The sequence below is a fragment of the Mustelus asterias genome, chromosome 7, assembly GCF_964213995.1.
Source record: "Mustelus asterias chromosome 7, sMusAst1.hap1.1, whole genome shotgun sequence".
Lineage (NCBI taxonomy): Eukaryota > Metazoa > Chordata > Chondrichthyes > Carcharhiniformes > Triakidae > Mustelus > Mustelus asterias.
In genome coordinates, this window is record NC_135807.1 from 16,070,704 (window position 1) to 16,091,387 (window position 20,684).

The 20,684-nt window shown below is 44.9% G+C and overlaps 1 protein-coding gene across 2 annotated transcripts in view; it reads left to right on the forward strand.

Annotated features, from left to right (window-relative positions):
- piezo2b (piezo-type mechanosensitive ion channel component 2b) overlaps nucleotides 1-20,684 on the forward strand; it is an 825,142-nt gene that overhangs the window by 269,634 nt on the left and 534,824 nt on the right. For both annotated transcript variants that reach the window (XM_078215732.1, XM_078215730.1), the window contains exon 3: nucleotides 2,843-2,968. In XM_078215732.1, the coding sequence (XP_078071858.1) occupies nucleotides 2,843-2,968 (126 nt within the window). The remainder of the gene's footprint in view (nucleotides 1-2,842; nucleotides 2,969-20,684) is intronic.

The window sequence follows — 20,684 nt, forward strand, 5'->3', positions numbered from 1 at the left end:
TAATAAAGCAGCTGTAAGATCATCAGTTGGTCCACTTGATAGCTCTATGTCCAGGATTTATGTATCAAGCCAAGTTGATATGTAAAAACTTGTTATCACAGGATAAAATTTAAAATCAATGTCCTGTTGCCTGTCAGTGTTCAAAGAATAAAGCTGTCCTGATTTCCTGGCCAACATTTATCCCTCAATGACCACAAAATTGGTTGTTTCTTATTTGAAAAAGACTTACATTTGTATAGCAGTTTTCACAATTTCACAGCATCCCTCAGCAGTTTACAATCAATGAAGTGCTTTTGAAGTACAGTCTATGTTATAATGTGAGAAACATGGAAACCAATGTGTGCTCATCAAGGTCTTACAAAGAGTAATGTGGGAAGGACCAGATATTCTGACCTGGTTGGTTCTTTGGTATTGTAGCAGGCGATTATTTATGCCACGTGAGAGAACAGATGAGGTCTTGGATTAAGGCCTTATGAAGAACTTTGTTAAAACATCGGGCTGCCCTCTCCTACCATACCAAGATTGCATATTTGAATATGGTAAGTGAGCAGCTGATGGGGGTGTGTAAAATACAGCCCTGCATTCCTGGAGGAGTCTTTTTTATTTTAACGACTCATTGTAGCCAGCTCTAGAGATACGAATTTGACAAGGTTTGAATTAACACAGAAAGGTGCCATATTGTTCGTCTATACTTCAATTTAAAAAAATACTTTTAAACTCATTGTAAAGGTTTGAAGACAGAAATGTACCTTTAAAATAGTTGAACTTAAAACCTGCAGCATCTTTCTGGAATACAGAACAAGTGGAGGCAAAATTCTAAAGCCATCAAAGTTATAGGCTATCAAAATGACTTATTTTAATATCTATTTTCAATAAAAATGTCAATTGTTCTCTCTTTCCCTCCCCTCCTCTTCTGATGCTGTTTCTTGCTGGTAACTAGTTCAATTCGTCTAATAACTCTCGAGGTCATTAGATATCCAAAGTAAATATGGGAGCAGGCTCCTCATCATGAAAATTAGCACAGAAAAGTCCAATTCTGTCCTTGGCTAAATCATTCATGCACACATGTGCATATGCATATTTACTAAATAGGAAAGTATTTAATAGAGAGTTCAAGTTCTTCTCATCCCCATAGCCTGATGGATTTGGCCAATCTTAGCACTATAACTTCTTCCACCATTAAGATGACCCAGGGGTTCCCAAACTGGGTTCCACAGATCCCCAGACCTGAGAAGAGCCGAGGAGGCTAGAGAAGAGCTGAGGCGAATGCGGTTGAGAAAAGCCAGGGATGGGGAGGAGCCAAGAAGAGCCAGACATGGGGAGCAGCTCAAGAGGAGCTGGCTGCAGGGACATCAGAAGAGCTGGGGCCGACACCAGAGGATCCTGAGAAGAGCCAAGGCCACGGGCTTAAGAAGATCTTGAACTGTGGGAGCCCAAGAAGGGCCAAGGCTGGAGGGGCCTGAAAAGAGTGAAGGTAGGAGGGTTCAAGAAGAGCCAAAGCTAAGGGCAGATGAGAAGAGCCGAGGGCGGTGGTGCCCAAGAGGTGGATGAAGGTGAGAGAGAGTGGGTGAGGGTGTGTGTGTAAGTCGATGCTCCTGTTTCAAAACTTCTGTAGAAGGGTCATTTGGTTAACTCTGTTTCTCTCCACAGATGCTTCCAGACCTGCTGAGTTTATCCAGAATTTTCTGTTTTTATTTCAGATTTCCAGCATCTGCAGTATTTTGTTTTTATTTGAGTGAAACATCTTATAAGTTTGTTTCTGTGTGTTTGTACGTATCGAACAATAATGTTGTTGTGGTTTACCATTTTAATATAATAATGTTTCTCAGGGGTTCCTTCAGTACTCTTGGGACGTCAAAAGTGTTCTGGGGCTGGAAATGTTTGGGAAACCAAAGCTAATTCAGAAGAAATTGGCAAATGTTTTTTTATGATAAAAGTTGTTTCCTTAGTTTATGCATTAAGAATCAAAAATGAATAACAAATGAAAAGCAATCAGTTAACTTTATTCCATGATTATGGTTTCCTGTAATTCATCTGTGCATCCATGTTAGACAAATACCTTTGCATTTTGATTGGAAAGTTAGGTAAAATTATCAAATTCAAATAGTATAGTCCTTGATTTAGAATCATAAAAGCAGAAGAATAGAATTATACAGCATAGAAGGAGGCAATTCTGTGCCTGTGATGTTTCTTTGAAAGAGCTACCCACTTCATCCCACTTCTCTGCTCTTTTCAAGTATTTATTCAATTTCCTTTTGAAATTTGTTACTGAATTTTCTTCAACGACCCTTTCAGACAACGGATTCCAGATCATAACACCTTGCTGCCTAAAATAATTTTTCCTTATCCCCTCTCTGTTTCTTTTGCCAAATGTCTAAAATCTGTGATGTCTGGTTACTGATTCTTTTGTCATTAGAAATAGTTTTTCTTTAACTACTCTATCAAACCTCTTCAATTTTGGATATCTCTATTAAATCTCTTAACACTCTGTGCGAAGGAGAACATCCCCACCTTCTCTACAACACCGCAATACCCTATATGGTCAGGACCCATAGTGTTCAGAAACATTTGAATGAGGGGTACGTTATTCCTTGGCTAAGTCTCTGGCCATAATTGTGGTATTAAAACTTGTAAAAAGAATACAAATGCATTATGTATGTAAAAAAATTGAGATGGGGATGCTGTTGGTTATAATGAAGTCCATGAAGATGCTAGTGACCCAGACAATGGGAAAGCTATAAAATGTATAGTACGGCATTGGCAGTATTATAATTAATTGGTGATTTGATTTAAATAGAATTTCTTCCTGGGAACTTATTATTGAATTTTTGTTTTATTTCAGGACATACAGGCCGCTTACTGAAAACCTTGTGCTTTACAAGCCTCACCTTTCTGTTGCTGCATGCCTTGTTTCAAATTACAATTTACAGCCTCCAAGCTAATGAAAAAATCAGGCCAGGCTTCAATTGTAAGTACATTCCTTTCTGTTCTTTTTCATATGTTGTGACAGCACCATGTGCATATTTTTTTTCACAGTGGTGATAAGGGATAGAATAAAGAGCTGTGCTTCTTGGCCTGGATTTGGAGTTAGGAGCAAAGCAACTCAATATTGCATACTGTGATTTACTGTGCATATTTGAAATATATATTAAATGTGTCCTATTAAAATATAAAGAAGTGTCATCTACAGATGTAAATAGCATAAATGCATTTAAGGGAAAACTAGATTCACAATATACATTAACAATTTGAAAGAAGGAACTGAAGGCACTATTGCGAAGTTTGCAGATGATACAAAGATACGTAGAGGGACAGGTAGTATTGAGGAAGCAAGAGGGCTGGAGAAGGACTTGGACAGGTTAGGAGAGTGAGCAAAGAAGTGGCAGATGGAATACAATGTGGAAAAGTGTGAGGTTATGCACTTTGGAAGGAGGAATGGAGGCACAGACTATTTTCTAAATGGGAAAATGCTTAGGAAATCAGAAACACAAAGGGACTTGGGAGTCATTGTTCAAGATTCTCTTAAGGTTAACGTGCAGGTTCAGTCGGCAGTTAGAAAGGCAATGTTAGCATTCATGTCGAGAGGGCTAGAATACAAGAGCAGGGATGTACTTCTGAAGCTGTATAACATTCTGGTCAGACCCCATTTGGGATATTGTGAGCAATTTTGGGCCCCATATCTAAGGAAGGATGTGCTGGCCTTGGGAAGGGTCCAGAGGAGGTTCACAAGAATGATCCCTGGAATGAAGAGCTTGTCGTATGAGGAATGGTTGAGGACTCTGGGTCTGTACTCGTTGGAGTTTAGAAGGGTGAGGGGGGATCTTATTGAAACTTACAGGATAGTGCGAGGCCTGGATAGAGTGGATGTGGAGAGGATGTTTCCACTCGTAGGAAAAACTAGAACCCGAGGGCACAACCTCAGGCTAAAAGGACGATCCTTTAGAACAGAGATGAAGAGGAATTTCTTCAGCCAGAGAGTGGTGAACCTGTGGAACTCTTTGCAGCAGAAGGCTGTGGAGGCAGGTTATTGAGTGTTTTTAAGACAGGGATAGGTAGGCTCTTGATCAATAAGGGGATCAGGGGTTATGGGGAAAAGGCAGGAGAATGGGGATGAGAAAAAAAAATCAGCCTTAATTGAATGGTGGAGCAAACTCGATGGGCTGAGTGGTCTAATTCTGCCCCTATGTCTTATGGTCTTATAGATAAACACGAGAGAAAAACGAATATAAGATTATGCTGACACGGATAGATGAAGTAGATTGGGAGAAGGCTTGTGGTGCCACAGAAACGTTGGCCAGAATTTCATGTGGTATTAGTGGGCATGAACTGAAAGAGCATGAAATCTTGCAAGAATATGCTGGCTTGCGTCCTGAAGTCATTTCGCACTCACAGATGCACACAGTTGGAAGTGCTCCTGCTGACAATTAATCAGGACAAAGGCAATTAAATTGACAATTGAAGATAATTTTACGTTGCCTGTGTGATTTAATGGTCGTTGCATGGGTGACAAGAGCAGGAAGACATTCTTTTTTCATTTTTTTCATTCAATGATGGGGTAAAAGGCAGCTGGAGCATTGGCTGTGTGAGTTGGTTGGAGTTCAGTTGAGTGTTTTCTGCTGCTTCATTGCTAATGTTTTTACCTTTTGCTTCTTCTGAAGTATTTGTTTTGTAATTTTTGTTCTGAGGACCCTTGTTTTGTCAACTCTGAGCATTTCTATTAAGTGCAGTCTTCAGTGAGTGGGACAGTGCCATTTGCATTTCAGCAGATGAGGATTTTCTACTCCATGATGGGGACCTCCTCTGAGGAGGAAGAGAATGGGGTGGGGAGGATCTGCAGGCAGCATCACAGAGAGAGAGACCTGTGGGAGGAGATGCCCAGGTAGTGGGGGTGCATGGCTAGCAGGGAGAGCAAGGCAGAAGGAACTATTGACGATGCTCTACTATCAGTGTGAAATTTGCCAATCAGCTGGCAAAAGTTGTATCAAGCTCATCACTGACGCTGTGTTCTGATGGGTCCTCCCATTCATTCATTACCAGACGGATAAAACTAACCAGACTGAGTACACCAAAGGCTTTGCAGTTATTGCTGTGTTCCTCCGCATTCATGGTGCCATAAACTGCACTGATGTGGCCATCAAGGTGCCAACGGGTCAGCTGGATGCCTTTGTTAATAGAAAGGGTTACCACCCCATGAATGTGAAGATAGTTTGCAATCACAAGACCCAGATTCTGTAGGTCTGTGCAAGGTACCCTGGCAGCACCCATGATGCAAGCATCCTGTGGCACACCCAGGTACCAAAGCTGTTTGTGGCTCCAACTTGGCTGGATGGTTGGCTGCTGGGTGATAAAGGATATCCCTTAAAAGGATGGCTCATGGAACCGGCACCCAGGGACAGAGGCGGAAGAGAGGTACAATAGGAATCATGCCTCCACAGGGGCGGTGGTTGAGAGAGGACCATTGGGGTGTTGCAGGTAAGATTCCACTGCCTGGACTGATCAGAGGGTGCACTGCAATATTCTCCAGAGCAAGTGTCACTCATCATCATTATCTGCTGCGCTCTGCAAAATCTGATGAGAAGCTCGTCAGACATAGGCTGAGGATGTGGAGGTAGACTTGAGGAACCTTCAAAGAAACCAGGGTGTCTAGATTCAATGCTTCTTCAGCTAGGTTGTTAAGGTATGGCTTCAATCTCATTGCAAGGGCACCAGCTCTTTCACACACTTCTGAGGAGACAATCACATTACTGCAAAATCAACTCACAACCTCTGTAATAAAGTTTACTAGCTCCTGGTGCTATGAGCCTTTCAAGGGATATCCTTTGTCACCCCGCAGCCAACCATGCTGCCATCTCACCATAAGATACTGATGAGGCCTTTACCTATGGAAAACATGAAGGACATTGAAGCCATTGAAACGTGATTTATATGTTTACCAGAGTTGCAAACAAGGAAAGTAACATAATATGAATGTTACTGTCACACAAAAACAATACATAAAGCTGATGAAATGAAAGAAAGCCACCCATAATAGCCCAATCCTGCGCTCACAGTGCCTTAAACTTATGCTTGCGAGTGCTGCATCTTGGTGCTTCTCTGCACCCTCACTAGCAACAGCATTATAGAAACATAGAAACTGGAAGCAGGAGTAGGCCATTCGGCCCTTCAAGCCTGCTCCACCATTCATTATGATCAGGCTGATCATCGAATTCAATATCCTGATCCCCCCGCCCCCCTTCTGCCCATATCTCTTGACCCCTTTAGTCCCAAGAGTTATATCTAACTTCTTTTTGAAATCAGACAACATTTTGGCCTCAACTACTTTTTGTGGTAGCGAATTCCATACGTTCACCACCCGATGGGTGAAGAAATTTCTCCTCACCTCAGTTCTAAAACGTTTACCCCTCATTCTCAAATATAAGCCCTAGTTCTGGACACCCCCATCATTGGGAACATTCTTTCTGAATCAACGCTGTTGAACCCTATTAGAATTTAATAAGTTTCTATGAGATCCCCTCTCACTCTTCTCAACTCCAGTGAAGGTAATCCTAACCGACTTAGTTTCTCCTCATATGACAGACCTGCCATCCCAAGAATTGGCCTAGTAAACCTTCGCTGTACTCTTTCTATAACAAGGATATCCTTCCTCAGATAAGGACACCAAAACTGCACACAATACTCCAGCTGTGGTCTCACCAACACCCTATACAATTGCAGTAAAGCATCCCTATTCCTATACTCAAATACTCTCACTATGAAGTCCAACATATCATTTGCCTTCTTTACTGCCTACTGTACCTGCGCACTTACTTTCAGTGACTGATGCATGAGGACACCTATGTCTCGCTGAGTATCCATCTCTCAATTTACACCCAATCAAGTAATAATCTGTCTTCCTACTATTGCTACCAAAGTGGATAACCTCACATTTATCCACATTGTGGTGCTTCTGCCATGCACATGCCCACACACTCAGCCTGTCCAAATCATGCTGAAACATCTCTGCATCCTCCTCACAGCTCATCCTCCCACCCAACATCTGCAAAATTCAAGATAATACATTTAGTTCCCTCTTCCAAATAATTAATATGTAATGTGAACAGTTGGGGTCCTAGCACAGATCCCTGTGGAACCCCACTAGTCACTGACTGCCAATCAGAAAAAGACCTATTTATTCCAACTCTTTGCTTCCTATCTGCTAACCAGCTTACTGTACACCTTAAGACATTACCTGCAATCCCATGTACTTTAACTTTACATAGTAGCCTGTTATGTGAGACTTTATTGAAAGCCTTCTGAAAGTCTAAATAAACCACATTCACTGGTTCACCTCGGTCAACTCTACTAGCTACATTCACAAAGAATTCTAATAGATTCTTCAAGCATGATTTCACTTTTGTAAATCCATGCTGACTTTGCCTGATTATATCACTGCCTTCCAAATGCTGAGTTACGAAATCCTTGATAATGGACATTAGCAACTCCCTCAGTACCAACGCTAGGCTCACTGGTCTATAGTTCCCTGTTTTCACTCTACCTCCCTTTTTGAATAACAGGCTTACATTTGCTATCCTCCAATCTGTAGAAACCAGTCCAGAATCCAAAGAATTTTGGAAAATAACTACCAGTGGATCTACCATTTCCAGGGCCACGTCCTTAAATACTTTGGGATGAAGATTATCAGGACCTGGAGATTTATCCACCTTCAATCCCATCAATTTCCCCAAAACCATTTCTCTACTAATGCTGATTTCCTTCAGCTCCTCACTTGTTTCTCTTACAACTTCTGGCACATTATTCATGTCTTCCTTTGTGAAGACTGAAGCAAAGTACATAATTCCTTGGCCATTTCTTTATTCCCCATTATGAATTCTCCCGTTTCTGACTGTAAGGGCTTACATTAATTTTTGTCAATCTTTTTCTCTTTACATACCTATAGAAACTTTTGGTCACTAGTTTACTTTCATACTCTTATTTTTCCATTCTTATCAATTCCTTGGTGCTCCTTTGCTGAATTTTAAATTGCTCCCAATCCTCAGTCCTATTGCTTTTCCTTGCCAATCTGTATGCTTCTTCCTTGAATCTGATAATATCTCTAATTTCCCTTGTAAGCCATGGTTTGGCCACAATTCCCTTACCACTCTTGAGCCAAACAGGAATAAACTTTTGGAGTTCACCTATTCTTCTTTAAATACCTGCCATTACCTGTCCATCGTCTTTCCTTTCAGTGTTGTTACCCAGTCCATCATGGCCAAATAATGCCTCATACCATCATAGTTACCTTTTATTGAGATTCAGGAACCTAGTCTCAGAATCAACTACATCACTATGCACCTTGACAAAAATTTTACCATTTTATGGTAACTCAACCCCAGGAGTAGTCTCACAACTAGATTGCCAACTGATCCTTTCATATTGCACAATACCCAGACCAGATGGCCTGTTCCCTTGTTGGTTCCTCAACGTATTGCTCCAGAAAACCATCCCGTATGCATTCCAGAAATTCCTCCTCTATTGTACTGTGAATAATTTGACTCTCCTAATCTATATGCAGATTAATGTTGGCCATAATCACAGATGTTCCTTTAACATATGCATCTCTGATTTCCTGTCTAATGCTTTTCCCAACATTAGCCCTCCAGTTTGGTAGTCTGTAAAAAAAAACCCGCCATTGTTTTTCACCCCTTGTTGTTTCTTAACTTGACTCATACAGGTTCCACACCATCAATGCTAATAACTTTCCTCAGTTTCATATCAATATCATTTTCAATCAACAATGGATCTCAACCATCTTTTCCTTTCTGTCTGTCCTTCCTAAACATTGAATGTTTATTTCCCATCCTTGGTCACCTTGGAGCCACGTCTCCGTAATGTCAACTATATCATACCCCTTTACATCTATCTGTGCAACTAATTCATCCATTCTGTTTCAAATGCTCTGAGCATTCACCTTAAGGTGAGTCACCACTGTGACTAGTGGTGAGCCGCAGGGATCGGTGTTGGGTCCATTGTTGTTTGACATCTATATCGATGATCTGGATGATAATGTGGTAAATTGGAACAGCAAGTTTGCTGATGATACAAAGATTGGAGGTGTAGTGGACAGTGAGGAAGGTTTTCAAAGCTTGCAGAGGGATTTGGACCAACTAGAAAAATGGGCTGAAAAATGGCAAATGGAATTTAACGCAGACAAGTGTGAGATATTGCACTTTGGAAGGACAAACCAAAGAAGAACGTACAGGGTAAATGGTAGGACTCTGAAGAGTGCAGTTGAACAGAGGGATCTGGGAATACAGGTACAGAATTCCCTAAAAGTGACATCACAGGTGGATAGGGTTGTAAAGAGTGCCTTTGGTACATTGGCCTTTATAAATCGGAGTATAGAGTATAAAAGTTGGAGTGTTATGGTAAGGTTATATAAGGCATTGGTGAGGCCGAATTTGGAGTATTGTGTACAGTTTTGGTCACCTAGTTACAGGAAGGATGTAAATAAGGTTGAAAGAGTGCAGAGGAGGTTCACAAGGATGTTGCCGGGACTTGAGTAGATGAGTTACAGAGAGAGATTGAATAGGTTGGGACTTTATTCCCTGGAGCGTAGAAGAATGAGGGGAGATTTGATAGAGGTGTATAAGATTTTGATGGGTATAGATAGAGTGAATGCAAGCAGGCTTTTTCCACTGAGGCTAGGGGAGAAAAAACCAGAGGGCATGAGTTAAGGGTGAAAGGAGAAAAGTTTAAAGGGAATATTAGGGGGGGCTTCTTCACGCAGAGAGTGGTGGGAGTGTGGAATGAGCTACTGGATAAAATGGTAAATGCGGGGTCACTTTTAACATTTAAGAAAAAATTGGACGGGTTCATGGATGAGAAGGAATTGGTACTCACCTGCAACACATTCCCATATGGGGTTGGCGCAGTTCTGACACACAGATGGCAAAACGGACAGCAACGGCCAATAGCGTATGCCTCCAGGACCTTAGCAATTGCAGAGCGAAGATTTGTCCAAATTGAAAAAGAAGGTCTGGTTGTAATTTTCGCAGTGAAGAAATTCCACCAGTACCTATATGGGCGGAAATTCACGATCGTCACAGATCACAAACCGTTGCTGGGCCTACTCGAGGAGGACAAAGCAGTGTCACCAATAGCTTCAGCCTGGGTCCAGCGCTGGGCATTATTACTGGCAGCATACCAATATTGGTTGGAGCATCGACCGGGGACTCGAGTGGGAAACACTGATGCCCTAAGCAGGCTACCATTACCAGACACCACACCATTGGTACCCAGAGTAGAGGAAACGGTGATGACATTAAACTTCTTGGATACCCTCCCAGTGGCCGCACACAACATACGCCTGTGGACACAAAAAGACCCTGTATTAGCGAAGGTAAAGCACCTGGTGCTAACAGGGGAGTTATTGTGGTCCAGCCACAATTCCACCCCTATTGGAGCAAAAGAGAGCAGATCACCTTGAGAGATGGGATACTGCTGTGGGGAGCATGAGTTATAGTCCCAAGCCGGGGCCGTCGGGCCATACTGGCTGAATTACATCATGGGCACCCCGGAATGTCCAAAATGAAGATGCTGGCCAGGGGCTATGTCTGGTGGCCAGGTCTGGATGCAGACATAGTGGAATTGGTGGGATAGTGCCAGAAGTAGGGCACAAGGCACTACTGGCATCCCCGCTGCACCCGTGGGAATAGCCAGGTAGACCATGGTCGCGACTCCATGTCGATTTTGCAGGTCCGTTTACGGGGTCCATGTTGTTGGAAATAGTAGATGTCCATTCCAAAGGGTTGGACGCCTACAAATTGAACTCGGCAAACAATGGCAACTGTTGAGAAACTGCGCACCTCGTTTGCAATGCATGGGATACCAGAGGTATTAGTTTCAAACAATGGATCGGTTTTTACCAGCCCAGAGTTCACAAAATTCACGAAATTGAATGGGATTCAGCACATCAGGACAGCACCATACCACTCAGCGTCGAATGGGCAGAGCAGTCCAGACCTTAAAAGCCGGGTTGAAAAAACAACTAGTGGCGTCAATAGAGACCAAACTCTCACGCTGGCTATTCGACTATAGGGCAACCCCACACGCCACCACGGGTATAGCTCCAGCAGAGTTACTCATGGGCAGACAACCCCGCACCAGACTGAGCCTGCTATTTCCAAATCTGGAAGGGAAGGTAGAAAAACATCAAGAAGCCCAATGCAGGGGCCATGACAACACTCGCCAAGAGAGGCACTTTGATGCCGGTGAGAAAGTCTGGGTAAGAAACAAATGGACCCGCATGGATAACAGGAATGGTCGAGTCCAAGATGGGATTGGTATCCTACCGGGTACGCTTTGGCGAGGCCGACATAAGGAAACACCTGGACCAGATCCATGCCACAAACTCACCTCCTGTTCCTGAGTCGAGTCAGCCCTGCAGTCCTAGGAACGAGCAGAGTCCTCCTCGACGGGCCAGCACCATCTCTCCAGCACTCCTGTTGGGAACCTCTAGAGTCTGAGATGGACACGGGACGAAGCTGCAGCGGTTCCCCTATCGCCAGAAGTAGAAGAGGAACTAGCCCTCCGGTGTTTGCTGCAGAAGAGACGGGCGCCCAACCGATACACCCCGCCAATGTCAGATGCTGAGTTGGAGAATCCCGGCCTGACGCTCAAACAGAGAAAAAGACCTGTGAAGGAATCAAACCGAGAGGATTCCTCAGACCTTCGGGGGGAAGGAGTGTGATGACTTCAACCTGACAATTGAGATTGGCTTGCTTGAGTATGAACTTCCTGATTGATTGCTAATTGATGGCCCAATTAGGGAGCCTCATGTTCTATATTTAAACAGGGTTGTCAGTCTTTTGGCATTTCAGTAGCACCGGGAGTACTCTGTAGGTTGTAGTGAGATCTTGTAAATAAAGGAACTTTTGGTGATGGGACTTGTGCTTCCGTGGACTTATTACAGGTGGTTTGTCTTTGACCAGCACATGCACAATGGGCTGAACAGCCTTTTCTTGTGCTGTAGCCCTCTGTCACTCTCTCTTTCAAATTCTAGCACTTGTTAGCGTCAATAGTGATGTTAACTGCACCGGTTCAATTCCTGTATCAGCTGAGGTTATTCCTGAAGACCTTCTCAACCTTGCCCTGAGGTGTAGTGATCTTCAGCTTAAATCACTAAAACTGAGACACTCCTTTTCCCAAACAACATCCATAATTAAGTGACTCTGAGTTAAATCTAATAATTGCCACATACATGTTAAGGTGGCCACATCTGGAGAATAGTTTTCAGGTTCAGTGAGGGTGGAAAATGGCTACTTCTTTTGGGAGACACTGGGGGCAATTTTCTGACCTTGCTGCGCCTGGCCCAGGTTGCGACAATCCCAGCTCTCCCACTCAAAGGGGAGTGCAGCCTATGGTCATCTGGGACTATGGCAACTTAAATTTGGACCTTTATGACTCTATAATGTGAGGAACAATGTACAACCCAGTGAGGAACAGTCCAACCATTGTGTGAATAATTAATAAAGAATATTTATTAAGTTAAAAAAATAAAAACACACAACAAGAAGGCCTATATTTACAAAATGATACTTAAGTACACTGATAACTATACACACACAATTTCATATGAAACTTTGCCGACGACACAAAGGTTGATGGGGTTGTGGATAGTCTGGAGGGATGTCAGAAGTTACAAAGGGACATAGATAGGATGCAAGACTGGGCAGAGCAGGCTGAGGGTAAGGGAGCTTGTGTGTGCACTAATTTATTTAATTATTTTTCAGTTAAATTAGTGAAAAAAATCGGAGGTTTTTTTTTTCTAAACAGGAAATAGGCCCAGCAGCAGCCTCGGAAGGTTTTGGAGTGTTTAAAAGTAGGCTGTACCTTTGAGCGGGCAGCGTCGTTAGCGGGCAGCGGAGTGAGCAGGGGACAGAGTGAGAGCTAAAAGGGCTTTGGCTCACAGGGCTTCGGCGAAGGCGAGGAAGGTTGTTTGTTTGTTTTTCTTCGGTTACACCCCCTTTTTGTTTTAGCCCCAAAACTAAAAAGGACATGGCTGGTATGAGTGAGAGGCCAGTATACTGCATTCGGTGTGGGATGTGGGAGTTCCTGGAGACAAATTGCCTCCCATATCTGTGCCAGATGTGTGGAACTGCATCTCCTGAAGGATCGTGTAAGGGAGCTGGAGCTGAGGCTCGATGAACTCAGTTTAGTTAGGGAAAATGAGAGAGTAATAGATAAAAGTTATAGTCAGGTAGTGACACCAGGGTCTCGGAAGGAAGACACGTGGGTCACAGTTAGGAGGGGTAATAGTCAGAAGGGTGGTGTGCCAGTAAATACCCCAGTGGCAGTCTCCCATAAAAGAAAGGAATGGGCAACAGATGGGAGAAGGGAAGGGAGTGAGCAGTCTGTGGAGGGATCCCCTGTGGTTGTCCCCCTCCAAAATAGGTATCTTGTTTTGGATTCTGTGGAGGGGGATGACCCTCCAGGGGTAAGCCACGAGGACCAGATCGCCTCCACGGAGACAGGCTCAGGGGTCCGGAAGGGAAAGAAGGGGTTTAGGAGAGTGATAGTTGTGGGGGACGCAATGGTTAGAGGCACGGACAGGCGCCTCTGTGGGACTGAACGAGAATCCAGGATGGTAGTCTGCCTCCCTGGTGCCGGGGTACTGGATGTCTCCGAGAGGGTAGGAAGCATATTTAAAAAGGAAGGTAGTCAAATGGATGTGATTGTACACATTGGTGGAAATGATGTAGGTAGGAAGAGCAGGGGGGTCATACGAGAGAAATTCAGGGAGTTGGGTGCTAGGCTAAAAAGTAAGACCTCCAGGGTAGCAATATCTGGACTGCTCCCGGTGCCTAGTGCAAGTGAGGCTCGGAACAGGGAGATTCTACAGTTGAACGCGTGGCTAAAGGACTGGTGCAAGAGGGAGGGTTTTAAATTCATAGATAACTGGGAAATCTTCAAGTCAGGATGGCAACTGTACAGAAAGGATGGGTTACACCTTAACTGGAAGGGAGCAAATATCCTGGCTGGGAGTTTTGCGAGAGTGTTTCGGCAGGATTTAAACTAGTGTGGCAGGGGGGTGGGGAACAAAACAGGAGGTCAGTAAATACTGAGGCTGGGGTCGAGCTGGGGGCCAGGGCAAGGCTAGCTAAGAAGAGGAGCACTCTGGAGGAGGAGGACCTGACTGGGCCTGGAAGTCTGGAGTGCATCTGCTTCAATGCGAGGAGTGTAACGGGTAAAACAGACGAACTTAGGGCCTTAATGCTTGTGCGGAATTTGGATGTGGTTGCGGTGACGGAAACTTGGTTAAAAGAAGGACAGGACTGGCAGCTGAATATTCCGGGGTATAAGTGTTTTAGGCGAGACAGAGGAGGGGCTAAAAAAGGTGGGGGAGTAGCGATATTAGTTAAGGAGCATATTACCGCGGTGCAGAGGGTAGACAACTTAGAGGGGTCATGTACTGAGTCGCTGTGGGTAGAACTCAGAAACAGGAAGGGTGCAGTCACTATGCTGGGGGTGTACTACAGACCACCCAACAGCCCACGGGAAGTGGAGGAAAGGATATGTCAGGAGATTCTGGATAGGTGCAGAAAACATAGGGTTGTTGTAGTGGGGGACTTTAATTTCCCTGGCACAGACTGGAAAGTGCTTAGAGCTGGGGGACCGGACGGGGAGGAATTTGTAAAATGCGTACTGGAAGGTTCTTTGGAACAGTATGTAGATAGCCCGACTAGAGAGGGGGCTATACTGGACCTAGTTCTGGGAAATGAGCCCGGTCAGGTCGTCAAAGTTTTGGTAGGGGAACATGTGGCAAATAGTGACCACAACTCTGTTAACTTTAGGATAGTAATGGACAAGGATGAGTGCTGTCCTACGGGCAGGGTGCTAAATTGGGGGAAGGCTGACTATAGCCGGATTAGGCAGGAATTGGTGGATGTTGATTGGGAGAGGATGTTCGAGGGTAAGTCCGCGTCTGGCATGTGGGAGTCTTTTAAGGAACTATTGATAAGGCTGCAGGATAGGCATGTGCCTGTAAAAAGGAAAGATAGGAAAGGTAGGATTCGAGAGCCGTGGATAACCAGGGAAATTGAGGATCTGATTAAAATGAAAAGGGAGGCGTACGTTAAGTCCAGGCAAATGAAAACAGATGGAGCTCTGGAGGAATACAGAGAGAGTAGGAAAGATCTCAAACGGGGAGTTAGAAGGGCAAAAAGAGGGCACGAGATGTTCTTGGCAGGCAGGATTAAGGAGAATCCTAAGGCATTCTATTCATGCGTTAGGAACAAAAGAGTTGTCAGGGAGAAAATTGGACCTCTCAGGGACAAAGGAGGGGAATTATGCTTAGAACCCAAGGGAATAGGGGAGATCCTAAATGAATACTTTGCATCGGTATTCACGAAGGAGAGGGGAGTGTTAACCGGGAGTGTCTCGGAGGGAGGTGTTGACCCGTTAGAGAAAATCTCCATCACAAGAGAGGAAGTGTTAGGTTTTTTAGGGAACATTAAAACTGACAAAGCTCCAGGGCCTGATGGCATCTATCCTCGACTGCTCAGGGAGACGAGAGGTGAAATTGCTGGGCCTCTGACGGAAATCTTTGTCGCTTCTTTGGACACGGGTGAGGTCCCTGAGGATTGGAGGATAGCGAATGTGGTCCCGTTGTTTAAGAAGGGTAGCAGGGATAACCCAGGAAATTATAGGCCGGTGAGCTTGACGTCCGTGGTAGGGAAGTTGTTGGAGAGGATTCTTAGAGACAGGATGTATGTGCATTTAGAACGGAACAATCTCATTAGTGACAGACAGCATGGTTTTGTAAGAGGGAGTTTTTTGAGGAAGTGACAAAAACGGTTGATGAAGGAAGGGCCGTGGATGTCGTCTATATGGATTTCAGTAAGGCATTTGACAAAGTCCCACATGGCAGGTTGGTTAAGAAGGTTAAGGCTCATGGGATACAAGGAGAAGTGGCTAGATGGGTGGAGAACTGGCTTGGCCATAGGAGACAGAGGGTAGTGGTCGAAGGGTCTTTTTCCGGCTGGAGGTCTGTGACCAGTGGTGTTCCGCAGGGCTCTGTACTGGGACCTCTGCTATTTGTGATATATATAAATGATTTGGAAGAAGGTGTAACTGGTGTAATCAGCAAGTTTGCGGATGACACAAAGATGGCTGGAATTGCGGATAGCGAAGAGCATTGTCGGGCAATACAGCAGGATATAGATCGGCTGGAAAATTGGGCGGAGAGGTGGCAGATGGAACTTAATCCGGATAAATGCGAAGTGATGCATTTTGGAAGAAATAATGTAGGCAGGAGTTATACAGTAAATGGCAGAGTCATCAGGAGTATAGAAACACAGAGGGACCTAGGTGTGCAAGTCCACAAATCCTTGAAGGTGGCAACACAGGTGGAGAAGGTGGTGAAGAAGGCATATGGTATGCTTGCCTTTATAGGACGGGGTATAGAGTATAAAAGCTGGAGTCTGATGATGCAGCTGTATAGAACGCTGGTTAGGCCACATTTGGAGTACTGCGTCCAGTTCTGGTCGCCGCACTACCAGAAGGACGTGGAGGCATTGGAGAGAGTGCAGAGAAGGTTTACCAGGATGTTGCCTGGTATGGAGGGTCTTAGCTATGAGGAGAGATTGGGTAGACTGGGGTTGTTCTCCTTGGAAAGACGGAGAATGAGGGGAGATCTAATAGAGGTATACAAGATTATGAAGGGTATAGATAGGGTGAACAGTGGGAAGCTTTTTCCCAGGTCGGAGGTGACGATCACGAGGGGTCACGGGCTCAAGCTGAGAGGGGCGAAGTATAACTCAGACATCAGGGGGACGTTTTTTACACAGAGGGTGGTGGGGGCCTGGAATGCGCTGCCAAGTAGGGTGGTGGAGGCGGGCACGCTGACATCGTTTAAGACTTACCTGGATAGTCACATGAGCAGCCTGGGAATGGAGGGATACAAACGATTGGTCTAGTTGGACCAAGGAGCGGCACGGGCTTGGAGGGCCGAAGGGCCTGTTTCCTGTGCTGTACTGTTCTTTGTTCTTTGTTCTTTGGCAGATGGACTTCAACCCAGATAAATGCGTAGTGGTCCATTTTGGCAGGTCAAATGGGATGAAGGAGTACAATATTAAGGGAAAGACTCTTAGTACTGTAGAGGATCAGAAGGACCTTGGGGTCCGGGTCCATAGGACTCTAAAATCGGCCCCGCAGGTGGAGGAGGTGGTTAAGAAGGCGTATGGTGTGCTGGCCTTTATCAATCGAGGGATTGAGTTCAGGAGTCCGAGGATAATGATGCAGCTATATAAGACCCTCGTCAGACCCCACTTGGAGTACTGTGCTCAGTTCTGGTCGCCTCATTACAGGAAGGATGTGGAAAAGATTGAAAGGGTGCAGAGGAGATTTACAAGGATGTTGCCTGGATTGAGTGGCATGCCTTATGAGGATAGGCTGAGGGAGCTCAGTCTTTTCTCCTTGGAGAGACGTAGGATGAGAGGAGACCTAATCGAGGTATATAAGATGTTGAGAGGCATAGATCGGGTGGACACTCAGAGGCTTTTTCCCAGGGTGGAAATGTCTGCTACGAGAGGACACAGGTTTAAGGTGCTGGGGGGGGTAGGTACAGGGGAAATGTTAGGGGGAAGTTTTTCACACAGAGGGTGATGGGCAAGTGGAATCGGCTGCCGTCAGCGGTGGTGGAGGCAAACTCAATAGGGTATTTTAAGAGACTCCTGGATGAGTACATGGGATTTAATAGGATGGAGGGTTATAGGTAGGCCTAGAAGGTAGGGATATGTTCGGCACAACTTGTGGGGCCGGAGGGCCTGTTTGTGCTCTAGTTTTTTCTATGTTTCTAACTATCCTTTGGTCGCCAATTACTTACGTTACCTAAAACTGAGACACTCGTTTTTCCAAACAACATCCAATATTAAGTGACTGTATGAGTTAAATCTAATAATTACTATATACGTGTTAAGGTGGTCACATCTGATAAATCGTTTTCAGGTTCAGTGAGGGTGGAAAATGGCTACTTCTTTTGGGAGACACTGGGGACAATTTTCTGACCTTGCTGCGCCTGGCCCAGATTGCGATAATCCCAGAAAAGCTTGTGGGTCTAAAAATCAGTTTCACGTTTCACACCAAACAGTTTGCGATTTTCCCAGCTCCTTTCTAATGGTGCAAACAGGACCATGCCCAGAAAGAGCTGATGCTGATTAGCATGAGATTGACTGGTTTTCAAACTCAGTGGCGAGTTTGGCACATGATCCTCCCTCTCCCGGAATGCTCCCACCTCTCTGCTGAGACATCCCAGATGTGGAGATGCCGGCGTTGGACTGGGGTAAGCACGGTAAGAAGTCTCACAACACCAGGTTAAAGTCCAACAGGTTTATTTGGTAGCACAAACTTTCAGAGTGTCACTCCTACATCGCAAGGGGGATAGAATATAAAAGCAGAGATAGAACATAGAACATAGAACAGTACAGCACAGAACAGGCCCTTTGGCCCACGATGTTGTGCCGAGCTTTATCTGAAACCAAGATCAAGCTATCCCACTCCCTATCATCCTGGTGTGCTCCATGTGCCTATCCAATAACCGCTTAAATGTTCCTAAAGTGTCTGACTCCACTATCACTGCAGGCAGTCCATTCCACACCCTAACCACTCTCTGCGTAAAGAACCTACCTCTGATATCCTTCCTGTATCTCCCACCACGAACCCTATAGTTATGCCCCCTTGTAATAGCTCCATCCACCCGAGGAAATAGTCTTTGAACGTTCACTCTATCTATCCCCTTCATCATTTTATAAACCTCTATTAAGTCTCCCCTCAGCCTCCTCCGCTCCAGAGAGAACAGCCCTAGCTCCCTCAACCTTTCCTCATAAGACCTACCCTCCAAACCAGGCAGCATCCTGGTAAATCTCCTCTGCACTCTTTCCAGCGCTTCCACATCCTTCCTATAGTGAGGTGACCAGAACTGCACACAATACTCCAAATGTGGTCTCAACAAGGTCCTGTACAGTTGCAGTATAACCCCACGGCTCTTAAACTCCAACCCCCTGTTAATAAAAGCTAACACACTATACGCCTTCTTCACAGCTCTATCCACTTGAGTGGCAACCTTTAGAGATCTGTGGATATGAACCCCAAGATCTCTCTGTTCCTCCACAGTCTTCAGAACCCTACCTTTGACCCTGTAATCCACATTTAAATTAGTCCTACCAAAATGAATCACCTCACATTTATCAGGGTTAAACTCCATTTGCCATTTTTCAGCCCAGCTTTGCATCCTATCTATGTCTCTTTGCAGTCTACAACAGCCCTCCACCTCATCCACTACTCCACCAGTCTTGGTGTCATCAGCAAATTTACTGATACACCCTTCAGCCCCCTCCTCTAAGTCATTAATAAAAATCACAAAAGCAGAGGACCAAGCACTGATCCCTGCGGCACTCCGCTAGCAACCTGCCTCCAATCCGAAAATTTTCCATCGACCACCACCCTCTGTCTTCGATCAGACAGCCAGTTACCTATCCAATCGGCCAACTTTCCCTCTATCCCACACCTCCTCACTTTCATCATAAGCCGACCATGGGGGACCTTATCAAACGCCTTACTAAAATCCATGTATATGACATCAACTGCCCTACCTTCATCAACACACTTAGTTACCTCCTCAAAAAATTCTATCAAATTTGTGAGGCACGACTTGCCCTTCACAAATCCATGCTGACTATCCCGGATTAATCCGCATCTTTCTAAATGGTCGTAAATCCCATCTCTAAGGACCTTTTCCATCAATTTACCAACCACCGAAGTAAGACTAACCGGTCTATAATTACCAGGGTCATTTCTATTCCCTTTCTTAAACAGAGGAACAACATTCGCCATTCTCCAGTCCTCTGGCACCATCCCCGTGGACAACGAGGACCCAAAGATCAAAGCCAAAGGCTCTGCAATCTCATCCCTTGCCTCCCAAAGAATCCTAGGATACATTTCATCAGGCCCAGGGGACTTATGAACCTTCAGTTTATTCAAAACTGCCAGGACATCCTCCCTCCAAACATCTATTTCCTCCAGCCTATTAGCCTGTAACACCTTCTCTTCCTCAAAAACATGGCCCCTCTCCTTGGTGAACACTGAAGAAAAGTATTCATTCATCACCTCGCCTATCTCTACTGACTCCATACACAAGTTCCCACTACTGTCCTTGACCGGCCCTAACCTCACCCTGGTCATTCTTTTATTCCTCACATAAGAGTAAAAAGCCTTGGGGTTTTCCTTGATCCGACCTGCCAAGGACTTCTCATGTCCCCTCCTAGCTCTCCTAAGCCCCTTTTTCAGCTCATTTCTTGCTAACTTGTAACCCTCAATCGAGCCATCTGAACCTTGTTTCCTCATCCCTACATAAGCTGTCTTGCTGCATTTGTACAGGGCATTGGTGAGGCCGCAGCTGGAATACTGTGTGCAGTATTGGTCCCCTTATTTGCGGAAGGATATTTTGGCCTTGGAGGGAGTGCAGAGAAGGTTCACCAGGTTGATACCAGAGATGAGCCTGGGTGGGATTGTGGTCGGTGCAGACTTGATGGGCCGAATGGCCTCCTTCTGCACTGTAGGGTTTCTATGAGGGGTGTTGATTATGAGGAGAGACTGAGCAGATTGGGTTTGTATTCGTTGGAATTTAGAAGGCTGAGGGGGGATCTTAT